Raw genomic sequence first — 16524 nt, forward strand, 5'->3', positions numbered from 1 at the left:
TCTAAACATAAAATTTCATTGAGATCCGATCATCCGTTCGTAAGTTGAAAATACCTCATTTTTTCTAATTTTTAAGAATTACTCCCCCCCCCCAACTACCCCAAAGAGAGAGAATCAGTTCCGATTATGTCAATCATGTATCTGGGACTTGCGCTTATTTTTCCCATCAAGTTTCATCCCGATCCCTCCACTCTAAGTGTTTTCCAAGATTTTAGGTTTCTCCCCTCCAACTCCCCCCAATGTCATCAGATCCGGTCGGGATTTAAAATAAGAGCTCTGAGACACAATATCGTTCCAAACATCAAATTTCATCAAGATCCAATCACCCGCTCATAAGTTAAAAATACTTCATTTTTTCTATTTATTGCGAATTAACCGGCCCCCCACTCCCCCCTCCCCAGATGGTCAAATCGGGAAAACGACTATTTCTAATTTAATATGGTCCGGTCCCTGAAACGCTTGCCAAATTTCATCGTCCTAGCTTACCTGGAAGTGCCTAAAGTAGCAAAACCGGGACCGACAGACAGACAGACAGACAGACCGACAGAATTGGCGATCGCTATATGTCACTTGGTTAATACCAAGTGCCATAAAAACTAAGCAAAATTCCGTACCTATCATAAATCTTACGGCAATAATACCGTAGACCCTGATTTTGGAACACAGAACTTCCAAGTATTTTTTACTTTTCTTTTCAAATTTTACACATAAATACTTTCAGGAAAAATGAAAAGAAACTCGAGTACGCTTATTCAAGTATATATTTGAACAAGAAATAACTATCTCGATACCGTGAAAGCTAACAATAAATGGGGGACCTCTTTTTCTTACTGAGTGGTGATGTAAAACATTTTTTAATTAGAAAAAAAAATTATAGATATCAGTGATCATCAGGACGTGAAACACACACCCCGCGCTAAACACACGAAACACATTTAGATATGAAGATGTACAGTTTTGAGAATATTTTAAATCAAGAGTTTTTGAATCTTTTAATTGTCTCTACGGACTTCAACTAGTCAATCGAATTATTTAAACTTTTCAAAGTCTTAACATTGAGCAGAATTGAAAATAACATGTTATTGTACAAAAAAAAAATATAAATAGCATTACAAATTTACTTCTTATTAAACTTACCTTGCCAGATTCACTTTTTACTAGCAATTCTTTCCCATTGGACTCTTCAATAATGGTCGCTTTTTGCCATACATTGGTTGGGCAGCTAAGCCAAACCAGCGTACCCTAAAAGTTAAATATAAGAGTTATCTGAGAGAATAGTTATTTATTGCAAAATACGCCTTATTAAGAAAAATATGGCGATTAGTCCAACTAAATCGAGCCTTATTGTCTTTCTAAGAGAAAAGAACAATTCTATTAATAGTAAAATATTAAATAAACTAAAATAATTAAACTAAACTAAAATAATATTAATTAAACTAAAATAGTAAATATTAAAATAGTAAAGTATTAATTGTAAAGGATATAGTAAACGCTGTGACTGTAAATGATAAAAGCACCTCATAGGTGAGGCATGTTGTCAGCAGCCCGAAATTTCTCATGAAGCCTTGTCTCATGGTATTTTTGCTAGCTCAGTCAAAAGCCAGATTTTACTGTTATTAAATAGCAAAAACAGGTTTTTTTTCAACTTTAAGTAAGGAAAAATCTAAAAACTTGAAACGAACAGAAATAATTCTGTGTGTAAAGTGGGCTGACCCTTTTTTCGACCCCTTGCTCTAAACACAATCAAATGGGTATTGTGTTTTAGGAGATGTTCTTTAAGAATTCGGACAAAAAGTCAAACTACAGCGGACAAAGCAAGGTATTGAGGAGGGGGCAGCCCCACTCATGTACAGGATAATTTCTTTTCTTTTTCACTTTTAATGTTGTTCCTTACTTCTAGTTGATAAACGTTTGTTGTTTTTTTATATTTAATTTCTGATGGTTATCAATCATCCAGGAATCCTCCCTCCGTGAACTTTTTTTCCGGAAATACCCCAAGCGGAAATTTTCTAAGAAAAAAAATCCCAAAGGGGAATTTTTACCGCAAAAAAATCCATCCCCCGCGCGTAAATCCCTCAGACAATTTCAACCCCACTGAAAATTTCCCCTTCTGGGAAGTTATAGCCTTGGTAGACACCAAGATGAATTTGAGAGAAACTTTCCATGAACACTTTAATACTAAACTGGAGAGTCTAAAATTTGAAAATGTAGAAGATGGATAGAATAGTTTTAAGAAAACAGTATATGAAGTCTCTGATAATGTATTAAGGAAGAAAGTCAGAAACGCAGCTAGGAATATTAATAAAAAGATTTTTGTTTAATAGAAACGAGAAGGGGATTGTATAACGACTATTCGAGTGAAAGATCATATGAAAATAAGAGGAATGAAAAGAAAGTGGATAAACCGTTAAAATATGAATCAAGGAAGTTTGAAGTGTAATATCTGGAAGATGCAGTTAAATGGCATAATGGTAAAATATTTTACTGGCACATTAATAAACTGAGAGGGACTAGTCAATCTGGATTCGGCCGAAGTTAAATATAGGTGAAGTTAGTAGTGAGAGTGGCGGGAAAATGCTCAACTCCAGTGCAATCTTTATTGGGACTAAAGCAGGGATGTGTGCTGTCACCGAAATTGTTTAGCCTTTATTTAAATGATGCCAACGAATTTTTCGTTAAGAACAATGCACCAATGATATCGATAGATTTGCTTAAACTGTGCTTATTACTATTTGCTGACGACATCGTATTACTGGCTGAAACAAAGGAGAAACTGCAACAATTATTAGAGATTACGGAGGTTTATTTGGAAGAGAAGAAGTTAATCCTGAACACATCGAAGTCAGTGGTGATGGTATTTGGTCGTAAAGATATGGAAAGTGAAGATGTGATTTTTTTTTCTTTAAAGGTGAAACTATACCAGTGAATAATGAATTTGTTTACCTTGGGGTAAAGTTTACTAGTAATGGGAAATTCAGTGGGCATCTGGATCTAGCGAATGCAAGGGGGAGGTATATTAGCAGTGAAATAGCGAGGAGTAGTCTTAGACGGGTGAGAGACATTAGAGTACATAAGAGGATTTGGACAAGTAAGATAGTACCGGCGATGCATTATGGAGCAGAGATCTGGCTATCGGATAGGTCCAAAACTTGAGGTGGTTAAGATGAGATATTATAAGAGGATGTTAGGACTATGGGATTCGTTTAGTAATTTGGTAATCCAGGGGGATTTAGGGCTAGTATCACTGCGATCTATGAGGCTAGTGACCATGGTGAGATATTGGGTTAGGATACTGGGTATGCAGAGATTTACGGTAGCAAAGGCAGCATACTCAGAGGCGTTGAGACAGAATAGTAAAACAGGGTGGCCGGCGGAGATTAAGGATATCTTAGATAAGTGTGGATTAGGGGAATGGTGGAATGAAGGAAAGGGGATTATGGGTATGGAGGAAATAGTAATAAGGGAGGTACAAGAGAGGTTGAAGAACCAAGAAATACAGATATGGTGGGCAAGTCTGGATCGTTCAGGGTCGTTAAAATTGTATAAACAGATAAAGGGTAGTTGGGGGGAGGAGGTATTTTGGAAGGCTGGGATTAGTAGAGAGGATTTGAAGGCTTATTTGGATTGGAGGGGAAATGGATTTTTGATTGGGGAGAAAAGGGGAGAAGGTAGAATCTATTGCTTGTCCTATGTGTGGATCTCAGGATGAAAGTTTAATACATTTTTTGTGTGAATGTGTCGAATTGAATGGAGATAAATTTAGTTAATTTGTTGTTTGTTTTTTTTTTTTATGTAAATTTCCTATGGCCCACGGGCTTTTTCTGGAATAAATTATTATTATTATTATATTATATAGGAATGGGATTTCAATTAGTGATAAGGAAAGAGTTAAAAAGAGATGGGCAGAACATTGTGAAGATGTGCTAAACCATAATAGGGTTACAGGAAAAGATTGAAAAAGTTTGTGACAATTTACAGGTGAAGGAAGATTTATTTTGAGAGGATGAATTAGTGACAGCGTTAAAAGGATTCAAGAATAATAGTCATCAATGTGCTGAAAGTGTGGTAAATGAGTTTCTTAAATATAGTTGCTCTGAGGTTAAAATGAGCAACTGATGATTATGAATAAGATTTTTGGAAATGGGGAAAGTACCTAGCCATTTTAGGAAAACTAATTAAACCCCTCTATAGGAAAGATGATAGGAGTGAGTTCCCTCTAACCGAAATATTCAAGTAAAGATCAGATTCACACGTATCTGCGTAACTCTGGTAACACAAAAATTAATTTCCATGTTCATATTTTTAAACTTAGAAAATGTACAGATGTAGATGTAGAGAATTTTTTTTATTAAGTCTAGTCTTGCCCACGAAATTTACGAGCCTGAGAAAACTCTCTTGATTTTCAAAAAAGGGGGATAACCTCCCTAAAATTCGCAAAACCTTAATGAAAATTGCACCATCGGATCCAGCATATCATAGAACTCTACTGTATAGGTTTCAAGCTTTTATCTGCAAAAATGTGGAATTTTCTACTTTTTGCTAGAAGAAAGATCGCATCACGGATGCGTGTTTTTTTTTTTCAGGGATAATCGTATGGACCTAGTGGGCCTAGAACGACAGGAAAGGTCTCATTTTAGCGGAAATTAAATGTTCTAGAGTCCTTTTTCAGCTACCAAAAAACTTGAAGGGCAATAAGGCCCCCTGCCACGCCATTTTTTCCCAAAATCATCCGATTAGAATTCTGAGATTGGTAATTGGTTCAGCATAGTTGAAAGGCCAAATAACTATATCTTTGGAGAAAAAACTACCCTCGGCAGCCCCTGGGGAAAGGTTTTTAAGTTATAGAATTTGCCCATTGTTTACGGATAATATTTGTTATTGGGTCGCATGTATGTACTTTTTGGGTGGGGGGGACGATTTTCTGCAGGGGAGGACTTTGCAGGTGGAAAATTTTCCATGGAGAGGGAATTTTCCAGGGGGTGAACTTTTCAGGGGAAATTATGTATTGGCGAAATTTGCCAGAATTTCTATTCGATCTTTCTTTATATGATTTACTTTCTCTTTACGAACTCAATTTTACGCGTGGAGGTGTTAAGGGTAATTGTCCGAGATAAATTTTCACTAGGGTTGAATTGTCCAGAAGATATTTTTCCTTGGGGAGGAAGATTTTTCCGTGTAGGTGAAGGCAGATTTCCGTGCTTTATTTGAATTGAATAAAAAAAGCAAGTTTTTTCGACTGAAAGTAAGGAGCGACATCAAAGTTCTTAAAACGAACAGAAATTACTTCGTATATGAAAGGGGCTGCTTCCTCATCAACGCCCCGCTCTTTACGCTAAAATTTGACTCTTTCTCTCAACTCTTCGTTTTAAAACATTAAAAACTTTAGCGTAAAGAGCGGGGCGTTGATGAGGAAGCAGCCCCTTTCATATACGAAGTAATTTCTGTTCGTTTTAAGTTTTAATGTCGCTCCTTACTTTCAGTTGAAAAAACTTGTTTTTTTATTTAATTTCTGAACGTTTTTGAATCAATGTATGTTTTGATTTTGGCTCTCCGCAGAGGAATAATTAAAACGAAATTTGCCTTTTTTTTTTTTTTTGGCTAAATGGCTCATAATTCTCATAATTTTGATCGAATGATTTTGAGGAAAAAAAGAGCGGGGAGGAAGCCTAGTTGCCCGCCAATTTTTTGGTTAATTAAAAAGGCAACTACAGCTTTTAATTTTTTACGAATCTTTTTATTAGTAAAAGATATAAGTAACTTATAAATTAGCTTACGTAAATAAATTTTTATTCTCATGTTTTTATTACACATATGAGAGGGTTCGCCCCCTCGTCAGTACCTCTCTCTTTACACTAAATCTTAAATTTTGTCCCAATTCATTAAGAATGACCCCAGAATCACAAAAGCCGTAGAATAAATAGTTGACATTACCAAAAATACTTTAGCGTAAAGAGCGAGGTATTAGGAGGAGGTGAGCCACTCATATGGGTAATAATTTTTGTTCGTTTTAAGTTTTAATTCTGCTCCTTATTTCCAGCTGAAAAAAAAAACTTTTTGATATTTATTTTTTCATTGTTTTTTTTTAAATAATGCTAGTAAATCCTGCGCTCCCTTCATGGAAATTTTCTTCCCCCATGACGAATTCTTCGATGGAAAGTTCCCCCAGTATATCCCCCTCTTCTCAACCCCTCCCCCCGACCAAAAAATCCTCCTGAAAACGCCTGTACACTTCCCAATAACCATTACTATAAGTAAGCACTGGTCAAAGTTTGTAACTTGTAGCCCCTCCCACGGGGACTTTGGAGGAGTAAGTCGTCTCCAAAGGCATAGTTATAAGGTTTTTTGACTACGCTGAATAAAATGGCTATCTCAAAATTTTGATCAGTTGACTTTGGGAAAATAATTAGCGTGGGAGGGGGCCTAGGTGCCCTCCAGTTTTTTTGGTCACTTAAAAAGGGCATTAGAACTTTTCATTTCCGTTAGAATGAGCCCTCTCGCAACATTCTAGGACAACTGGGTCGATATGATCACCCCTGGAAAAAAAACAGAAAACAAACAAATAAACACGCATCCGTGATCTGCCTTCTGGCAAAAAATACAAAATTCCACATTTTTGTAGATAGGAGCTTGAAACTTCTACAGTAGTGTTCTCTGATACGCTGAATCTGATTGTGTAATTTTCGTTAAGATTCTATGACTTGTAGGGGGTGTTTCCCCCTATATTCTAAAATAACGCAAATTTTCTCAGGCTCGTAACTTTTGATGCGTAAGATTAAACTTGATGAAACTTATATATTTAAAATCAGCATTAAAATGCGATTCTTTTGATGTAGCTATTGGTATCAATATTCCATTTTTTAGAGTTTTGGTTTCTATTGAGCCGGGTCGCTCAAATTTTTACTCTTAATCATCACCATCATTTTATTTATAACCCATATATGTAACCCATACAAAAATCTGGGTAGGAAGCCCAGAAAAAACAAGAGCTAAGAGCTCATATGGCACTTGTGACGAGGTTGGAAGAGCCAAGAGCCAACAGCTCATATGGTATGAGCTCTTGCAAAATTCTAAGAATCAATAGATTGCTTTGAAGGAAAATCAGAGGTTTAATGCCGGTCGGGATTTAAAATAAGAGCTCTGAGTCAAGAAGTCCTTCTAAATATTGAAATTCATTAAGATTTGATCACCCACTCGTAAGTTAAAAATACCTCAATTTTTCTAATTTTTCCTCTCCCTTCAGCCCCCCAGATGATTGAATCGGGGAAAACGGCTTTATCAAGTTAATTTGTGTAGCTCCCTAACACGCCAACCAATTTTCATCGTCCTAGCACGTCCAGAAGCACCAAACTCACCAAAGCACTGAACCCCACCACCTAACTCCACCAAAGAGAGCGGATCCAGTCCGGTTACGTCCATCACGTATCTACGACATTTATAAGCGTTCTCCAAGATTTCCGGTTTCCCCCTCCAACTACCCCCAATGTCAAAAGACCTGGTCGGGATTTGAAATAAGAGCTTTGAGACATAACTTCCTTCTAAATATCAAATTTCTTTAAGATAAGATCACACGTTCATAAGGTACAAATACCTCATTTTTTCAAATTTTTCCGAATTACCCCCCCCCCCGGCTCCATCAAAGAGAGCGGATCCGGTTCGGTTATGTCAGTCACCTATCTTGGACTTGTGATTATTCTTTCCACCAAGTTTCATCCTGATCTATCCGCTTTAAGCGTTTTCCAAAATTCCCGCCCTCCCCCCTGATGACACTGGATCCGGTCGGGATTTAAAATAAGAGATCTGACTTTCGAGGTCCTTCTACATATGAAATTTCATTCAGATACGACCACTCTTTCGTAAGTCGAAAATACATGATTGTTTCTAATTTTTTAGAATCAACACTCCCCTCAACTCCCCCAAAGTGAGCAGATCCGTTCCGGTTATGTCAATCCTGTAGCTAGGACTTACGAGGCCCTTCTAAATATGAAGTTTCATGGAGATCCGATCACTCCTTCGTAAGCTAAAAATACGTCAGTTTTTCTAATTTCAGAATCAACCCCTTCTCTTCCTCCCTGAACTATCCCAAATAGAGCGGATCCGTTCCCAATTATGTCAATCACTTATCTAAGACTTCTGCTTATTGTTCCTACCAAGTTTCATCACGATCCATCCACTCTAAGCGTTTTCCATGATTTTAGGTCCCCCCCCCCCCCCCAATGTCACCAGATCCGGTCGGGATTTAAAATAAAAGCTTTGAGACACAATATCCTTTTAAATATCAAATTTCATTGAGATCCGATCACCCGTTCATAAGTTAAAAATACCTTTTTTTCAAATTTTTCAGAATTAACCCCCCCCCCCCCCCGAACTACCCCAAAGAGAGCGGATCCGTTCCAATTATGTCAATCACATATCTAAGACTTCTGCTTGTTTTTCCCACCAAGTTTCATCCCGGTCCCTCCACTCTAAATGTTTTCCAAGATTTTAGGTTTCCCCCTCTTAACTCCCCCCAATGTCGCCAGAACCGGTCGGGATTCAAAATAAGAGCTCTGAGACACGATATCCTTCCAAACATCAAATTTCATAAAGATCTGATCAACCGTTCGTAAGTTAAAAATACTATTTTTCTATTTGTTCCGAATTAACAGGCCCCCCACTTCCCCCCCAGATGGTCAAATCGGGAAAACGACTATTTCTAATATAATCTGGTCCGGTCCTTGATACGCCTGCCAAATTTCATCATCCTAGCTTACCTGGAGGTGCCTAAAGTAGCAAAACCGGGACCGACAGACAGACCGACAGAATTTGCGATTGCTATATGTCACTTGATTAATACCAAGTGCCATAACAAATAAACACACATCCGTGATCGGTCTTCTGGCAAATCCTTCCAAACATCAAATTTCATTAAAATCTGGTCGGAATTTAAAATAAGAGCTTTAAAGCACAAGATACTTCTAAATATCAAATTTCATTAAGATCTGGTCACCCGTTCGTAAGCTACAAATACCTCATTTTTTTAAATTACCCCCCCCCCAACTCCACCAAAGAGGGCGGATCCGGTCCGGGTATGTCAGTCATGTATCTTAGACAGGTTTTTATTCTTCCCATTCAGTTTCATCCTGATCTCTCCGCTTTAAGTATTTTCTAAGATCCCCCCAATGACGCTGGATCTGATTGATATTTAAAATAAGAGCTTTGAGACACGATATCCTTCTAAACATCAAATTTCATTGAGATTCGATCACCCGTTCGTAAGTTAAAAATACTTAATTTTTATATTTTTTTCCGAATTAACAGGCCCCCCATTCCCCCCCCAGATGGTCAAATCGGGAAAACGACTATTTCTAATTTAATCTTGTCCGGACCCTAATACGCCTGCCAAATTTCATCGTCCTAGCTTACCTGGAAGTGCCTAAAGTAGCAAAACCAGGACCGACAGACCAACAGAATTTGTGATTGCTATACGTTATTTGGTTAATAGCAAGTGCCATAAAAATATTCTGCCTTAACATCAGATGTTCAATTTTCAAGAATAAGCCATACAACTGACTAACCAGAGACTGTTTTTTCTTCTTTTTTTTGCTATGCTTCTATAGTAAAAGTGTAAGACTAAAATCGAGGGAAATACATTACTCATGAACCTTGGCTATTTTATATACAGATGTGACTACAGTGTGGCTTGGCCTAACCCGTGTGATTTTTATGGAACTTGGCTATTAACCAAGTGACATATAGCAATTGCAAATTCTGTTGGTCTGTTGGTCCTGGTTTTGCTACTTTAGGCACTTCCAGGTAAGCTAGGACAATGAAATTTGGCAGGCGTATTAGGGACCGGACCAGATTAAATTAGAAATAGTCGTTTTCCCGATTTGACCGTCTGGGGGGGGGGAGTGGGGGGCCTGTTAATTCGGAAAAAATAGAAAAATTAAGTATTTTTAACTTACGAACGGGTGATCGAATCTCAATGAAATTTGATGTTTAGAAGGATATCAAGTCTCAAAGGTCTTATTTTTAAGTCCCGACCGGATCTGGTGACTTTGGGGGGGAGTTTAAGGTGGAGGAACCTAAAATCATGGAAAACGTTTAGATTGGAGGGACCAGGATGAAACTTGGTGGGAAAAATAAGCAGAAGTCTTGGATACGTGATTTACAAAATTGGAACAGATCTGCTCTATTGGGTGGGGGGGGGGAGTTAATTCTGAAAAATTTGAAAAAATGACGTATTTTTAACTTACAAAGGAGTGATCGGATCTTCATGAAACTTCATATTTAGAAGGACCTCGTGACTCAGATCTCTTATTTTAAATCTCAACCGGATCCAGCATAATTGGGGGGAGGCAGTTGGGGGGAACCAGAAATCTTAGAAAATACTTAATGCGGTGAGGTCAGGATGAAACTGGATGGAAAGAATAAAAACATGTCTAAGACACGTGACTGACATAATCGGACCGGATCTGCTCTCTTTGGTGAAGTTGGGGGGGGGGGGGGTAATTTTGAAAATTGAGGTATTTGTAACTTATGAAAGTGTGATCAGATCTTGATGAAATTTGATATTTAGATGGGTCTTGTGCTTTAAAGCACTAATTTTAAATTCCGACCAGATCCTGTGACATTGGGGGGAGTTGGAGGTGGAAACCAGAATTCTTGGAAAACGTGAGAATTGGGGTATTTTTATTTAATGAATAGGTGATTGGATCTTAATGAAATTTGATATTTAGAAGGAATTCATGTCTCAGAGCTCTTATTTCAAATCCCTACCAGATCTTTTGACATTGGGGGGAGTTGGAGGGGGAAATCTTGGAAAACACTTGGAGTGGAGTAATCGGGATGAAGCTTGGTGGATTGAATAAGCAAATGTCCTTGATACATGATTGATGGAACCGTACTAGATTTGCTCTCTTTGGGGGAGTTGGGGGGAGGGGTTCAGTGATTTGGCAAGTTTGGTGCTTCTGGACGTGCTAGGATGATAAAAATTGGTAAGCGTGTCAGGGAGCTACACAAATTGACTTGATAAAGTCGTTTTCCGTGATTCGACCATCTGGAGGGGGCTAAAGGAAGAGAAAAAATTGGAAAAAATTAGGTATTTATAACATACGAGTGGGTGATCAGATCTTAATGAATTTTGATGTTTAGAAGGACATCATGACTCAGAGCTCTTATTTTAAATCCTGACCTGCATTAAGCCTTTTGATTTCCTTCTTATTGCCTTATTACCTTATTACTTATTATCTTATAAATCTTATTACCCCTTATGCTAATGACTCAAAACTAGTTGGAAAAGCAGCTACTCCCTCTGACTAGCAATCAATTCAAACAAATCTTGACAGTCTTGGAAGATTGGCTAACATGTGGCGTCTTGCTTTTAATGTTGACAAATGCCATGTCAATTATTTTGGCAAACACAACAAGCATAATAAGTATTTCCTTCAAGAAAACTTCTTTTCTGCTGTTTCTGATGAAAGAAATCTTGGGATTATTGCTGATCACAAGTTAAAGTTTAGCAGCCATGCTAAGTCTGTTTTATCTTCTGCAAATAAATCTCTCAGTATCATGAAAGGAACCATTCCTAGCCAACACCCAATAGTTATTATGAAGTTATATAAGGCACTTGTACAACCACATCTAGAGGCCAGGGTGTCATTGGCCATCTCTTAAAAAAAAATAAATAAGAACTTGCTTGAGGATGTCTGGTGTCATGGCACTAAAATGGTTAGAAGGATGAACAAATTCCCATATGAAGAAAGATTCCATTGTTTGGACCTGCCAACACTGACATACCAGAGAAAAAGGAGTGATATGATTTTAACAAAAAAAAAATCCTTTCTAAAAACACCCTTCCTAGTCTCTGCACAGCCCTTGCATTCTGGTACTAGAGGACATTCAATGAAGCTTCCCATGAAGCATTCCATAAGTAGACATAGAAATCATTTCTTTAGCCAGAGTGATCAATCTGTGGAAACAATTTCTGCAACTTAAACCAACACATTCAAGTCCCATCTTGATAAGGACTGGCTCTGCCAGCAGTTCCTTTACAATTGGGAAGCTTGATCTAGACTCTGCATGAGTCAAGATCAACAGCCACATCCTATACCAAACAAATTTTTTTATCACAAAGATGGAAAATCCTTATATTGCTCTAAGCTGTGATTTAAGATAATTATATATAGAAAGAGCATAATTGAAAGATCAAATGGTTTGGTTCACTTTGGTTTTACTTTTTAGCTTACCTTATAAGCCTACTTGAGTTGGGAGGAGGATGATGTAGTTAATTTTTCTCTGGGCACCACCAATTCTAAGAAAAGCTCTGGGCCTACACTATGTTTCACCAGTAGGCTAAAATTCTAGTTTAGCTACTCTTGGCTAAAATTCTAGTTAAGCAACTTCTTGCTATCTTGGAAAGGGGTTAGGTTATGAAAATGAAACTTTCAGAGATGGGTCTAAAGGCTAAAGTATGTCCCAGGAAGGTATTTTGAAGTACCTATCTCCACTCCTTCTCCCTCTAGAGGCCCTGAAATTTGCCTACATGACAATTTGAGTTGTCATGAGGAACAGCTCTGGGCCTAGGCTATGTTGCCTACAAATTTTACCCTATCTTGAAAAGGGATTTGGTTAGGAAAAAGAAACTTTCAGTAATGAATAGGGTCAAAAACATACTCTGAGAAGGTATTGCTAAGCTTCTAGGCTATGTTAACTCTCTTCTAATTTCTAAGTCTTAGAAATTTGCCTAGGCCTACTTGACAGGTAGGCTACCTAGCCTATTGAAATTCTGACTAAACAAAATTTTACCTTGACTCTAGCCAGGCTATCAATTTCTTTTTCTCTGGTTTTAGTTCTGAAAATACCATTCCTGATATTTGGGTAAAATTTCTAAATTTAGAAAACGTATTTGCAGATCTTTAAAACGTCTCTAGGATATTAATCCAAACCTCAAAAATTTACCCTATAGAATCTTGACCAAATTAGGTCAGTGTCCTAGGCCAGTTTTCAACTTCATTCCTGATCTAGACAGTAGGTTATCTTACTCTTACCTTGGTATATAGCTGCCACGAAGTCATTTACTTTCCAGCTTCACAATTCGAAAGCTTGATCCAAACTAAGAAACTGATCAGGCATAAATGATAGCATTCAATGAAATGAAAGAATTGAGCAGAATTAATGAAATTCTTCGTAGCACTGCCAAATGAATGGCACAAAATAATACACCTGTAAGAGCCAATATTTCGGTATTTTCTATTTTCGGTATTTTCTTTTTTCGAGTGAAGTTTAGCTCCAGACGACAAAAACGATACAAAATTTAGGGTTTTGTAAACCCAGGAATACATATATATATGTATATATATATATATATATATATATATATATATATATATATATATATATATATATATATATATATATATATATATGAAAGCTATCTCAAAATTTTTATCGGATTCATTTTGGGACAATGTGGTTTGGGGGAGGGGGGGAATAGTTGCCCTCCGAACACTTTACAGTCTTAAAAAAAAGCCATAAAACCTTTTGATTTCCAATTGAATGATTTCCCTCTGAAGTAAGTACCACTACCCCTTCTTCATGAAGTGCTTCTGGGAAAAAGAATAGCAATTCTTCGAAACTTTACGGCTCTTTACTGTAGGCAAAGCTATTGCTTTACCTCTGGTTAATTAAGAAAACAATTTAAAGAAAATTAATGAGCCACAACTAATGCCAAGTTTACACGCATAGGATTTTATAAAAATCCTATTGCGAAATCCTTAAAGGTTCCAAAGAAAAGTGTTCACACGTAAAGAAGCGTCTATATGCATAGGGTAAGCACGTAATTAGTGCCGAAAATATTTTTGAGGGTAATATTTGAAAAGTTCAAACATGGATCTGTATTCAAATCTGGAAGAATTGGCGATTGGGTAGCCTGATTCAATTTGTGTGGCCAGATGTATAATTTCAAGATTCTATATTGTGGTTTCCATTTGTCTTTTTATAGTCATTCCATTCAGGTTACCCTGGATGTTTTTCATTGTGACAGATTGTTGTAATGCTCTGCTGAAAGAGGAAAAATATTTTAATTACATAGGATAACAAAATTTCAGTAGGCTAATCAGTTAAAAGTCTTAAACTAGCCGGAGAAGGGTAAAATTCTAGTTATTTGACTTCTTGCTATCTCAGAAAGGGTTTAGGTAAGGAAAATGAAACTTTCAGGGATAAATTTACAGACTAAAGTATGTCCGGGAAGGTATTTTGAAGCAACTATCTCTGCTCCTTCTCCCTCTAGGGGGCCTTGACCTTTGATGACCTTTGAAAATATGTGTTTTATAAAAGTGAAACGGTTGCAAAATAGATCTTCTGCTTAATTGAAGCACAACAAAATTGTTTTCAGCATCATAACTTTGATCAATTTTGTTTTATAAGGTTTTAAAGATATGCAAATATATTTCCTAAATTTTGAAAAAAAAAATTGGTATGGCTCAAAATTCTACTCAGATAACAGGAATTGCATTTTCAGAACTAAAGGCAGAGAAAAAGCAACTGGTAACTGAAAAATTAAGGTAAAATGTTGTTTTGCCAAAATTTCAATAGGCATAGACCTGTCATTTAGGCAAATTTCAGGGCCCTCTAGAGGGAGAAGGAGTGGCGGTGGGTACTTTAAAATACCTTCCCGGGACATACTTTAGCCTGTAGATTTATCCCTGAAAGTTTCATTTTCCTAACCTAAACCCTTTCTGAGATAGCAAGAAGTCAATTGACTAGAATTTTACCCAGGGAAGTGTTTATTCCAGTAAAAAATCACCATCTATCTTTTTTGCCTCCTTTAGCCTGTTTCCAGTTCTGATTGCCATTTAAATTTCATTTTGTCTGTTACTCATTTCTTATCCATATTACTGAGGGGTCATAGCTAAGCACTAGAGAAGTCATTGTTAAATATCTTGTGCTTAAGTATATATAGCTTGTTGCAATTAACTAGAATTTCTAAGTATACAATGTTTGATATGTTCTAAGCCAAAAGAAGGACCTGTAGGCCTATTGAAGAAATTATTGTAAAAAAGGATTCTTTATAATTTACTTAATAATTATAGCTAATACATTCTACATGTAGCCCTACTTTACTTTACACTCAACCTTCCTAATATAGAAATATATTGCTGAAATTACATATTTTCCATTGATTCTTCCAATCAATCCCTTGACCCTAGTTCCTGTCAATTGAAGCAACTGTGAAAAAACAAGAACTGGGAAAAAAGTAACAGGTGGCACAGTACCCTGGAAATATGTAATTTGGGCAATATATTTGCACATTAGACAGGTTGGGGGTAATTTTTTCTTCTTCATATTTTTCACATACAACTAAAGTGAACACGCCACCAACACCTTTTTATGCTCTTTCCAAATATAATAATTGCTTCTATTGTAAATTCAAATTTAAGTACTTTTTAACCTAACCTAAATAATTTTGGAACTGACAAAACATAGTAAATTATTTTGTCAAAAACAAGCAAATATGCATACTTTAGTTGAAAATTCAACACCAAGAAAGAAGAAAACAGTATAATATTGTAAAATTTATTTATCAACTTAATTGTGGATAATCAGTGCTTTTGGATTATATGACATTTAAAAAAATGGATTTATGATGAAACAGTAAGTTTGAACCCAATGTTTTAAAGTTTGAGACCAATGTGTTAATTCTTTTTATGCCCAAAAACTAAAATATTTGGTCATTTTCAAAAGCTAAAAACTGCTTAAATTTGCAATAGAGCAATTATTATATTCATAAAGAACATAAAAAAGCATCAAGTGGAATGTTCACTTTATTTGTAAGTAAAAAAATATGAACAACAAAAAATTTACCAATTTATAGTATAGAGCTGCATGATTTTTTCCCCTGGGTACATAGACTAAGTGGATGGTCACTTGTACCTGATTGTGTTTCTACTGTTATTAGTTGGATAGAAAAAAAAACAAAGAAAGTTCCTATTGAAAAGAAAGAGCCCAAAATTGAGATTGAATTGTCAAAGCTTGGAGGTTTGCCCCTTCAGTCTGTTTAAAGAAACAAATTCATAATTGAAGCTTTGTTCATTCAATCTTAAAGGTAACCTATGTTTGTGACACTTCATTAAATGTTTGTAAAGGGATACTTTTATTTATTCATTTGTCTTGTCTGTTTTCTACAAGATTGTTTTTTAATCTTTAAATTGATATGCATTTCTTACAAATTAATTAGTCATACCAGAGTTCTATTTATGAGTTTTTGACCTACTTTGTAATCCCTGGTCTCAAAATTTCATATAAATTTGTTGAAGCTAGGACACATAGAAATACTGTCTGTTGAAAGAAAATGGATAGACATAAGTAGGTTTTATTACACTAAAGCCCTAGGGTCATGGCAATTAAAACAAAACAATGAAGATTAACTTTAAAATACTTGACATCACATAATTATAACAGTCACAAAGAAAAACAAATCACAAAATTTTACTTCTCTGCTCTGTTGCCAACCTGAACAATTGTCCTACATTTTTAAACCTTGCA

General features: G+C 36.3%; 1 protein-coding gene across 1 annotated transcript in view; it reads right to left on the reverse strand.

Annotated features, from left to right (window-relative positions):
* LOC136042843 (unconventional myosin-Va-like) overlaps positions 1-13261 on the reverse strand; it is a 40925-nt gene extending 27664 nt beyond the window's left edge. The window contains exons 1-2 of the mRNA XM_065727770.1: positions 13029-13261; positions 1138-1242 (exon numbers count right to left, since the gene is read on the reverse strand). Coding sequence (XP_065583842.1) covers positions 1138-1242; positions 13029-13055 — 132 coding nt within the window. The 5' untranslated portion in view covers positions 13056-13261. The remainder of the gene's footprint in view (positions 1-1137; positions 1243-13028) is intronic.
* Positions 13262-16524: the final 3263 nt, after the last annotated feature.

The sequence above is a fragment of the Artemia franciscana genome, unplaced genomic scaffold (assembly GCF_032884065.1).
Source record: "Artemia franciscana unplaced genomic scaffold, ASM3288406v1 Scaffold_2137, whole genome shotgun sequence".
Lineage (NCBI taxonomy): Eukaryota > Metazoa > Arthropoda > Branchiopoda > Anostraca > Artemiidae > Artemia > Artemia franciscana.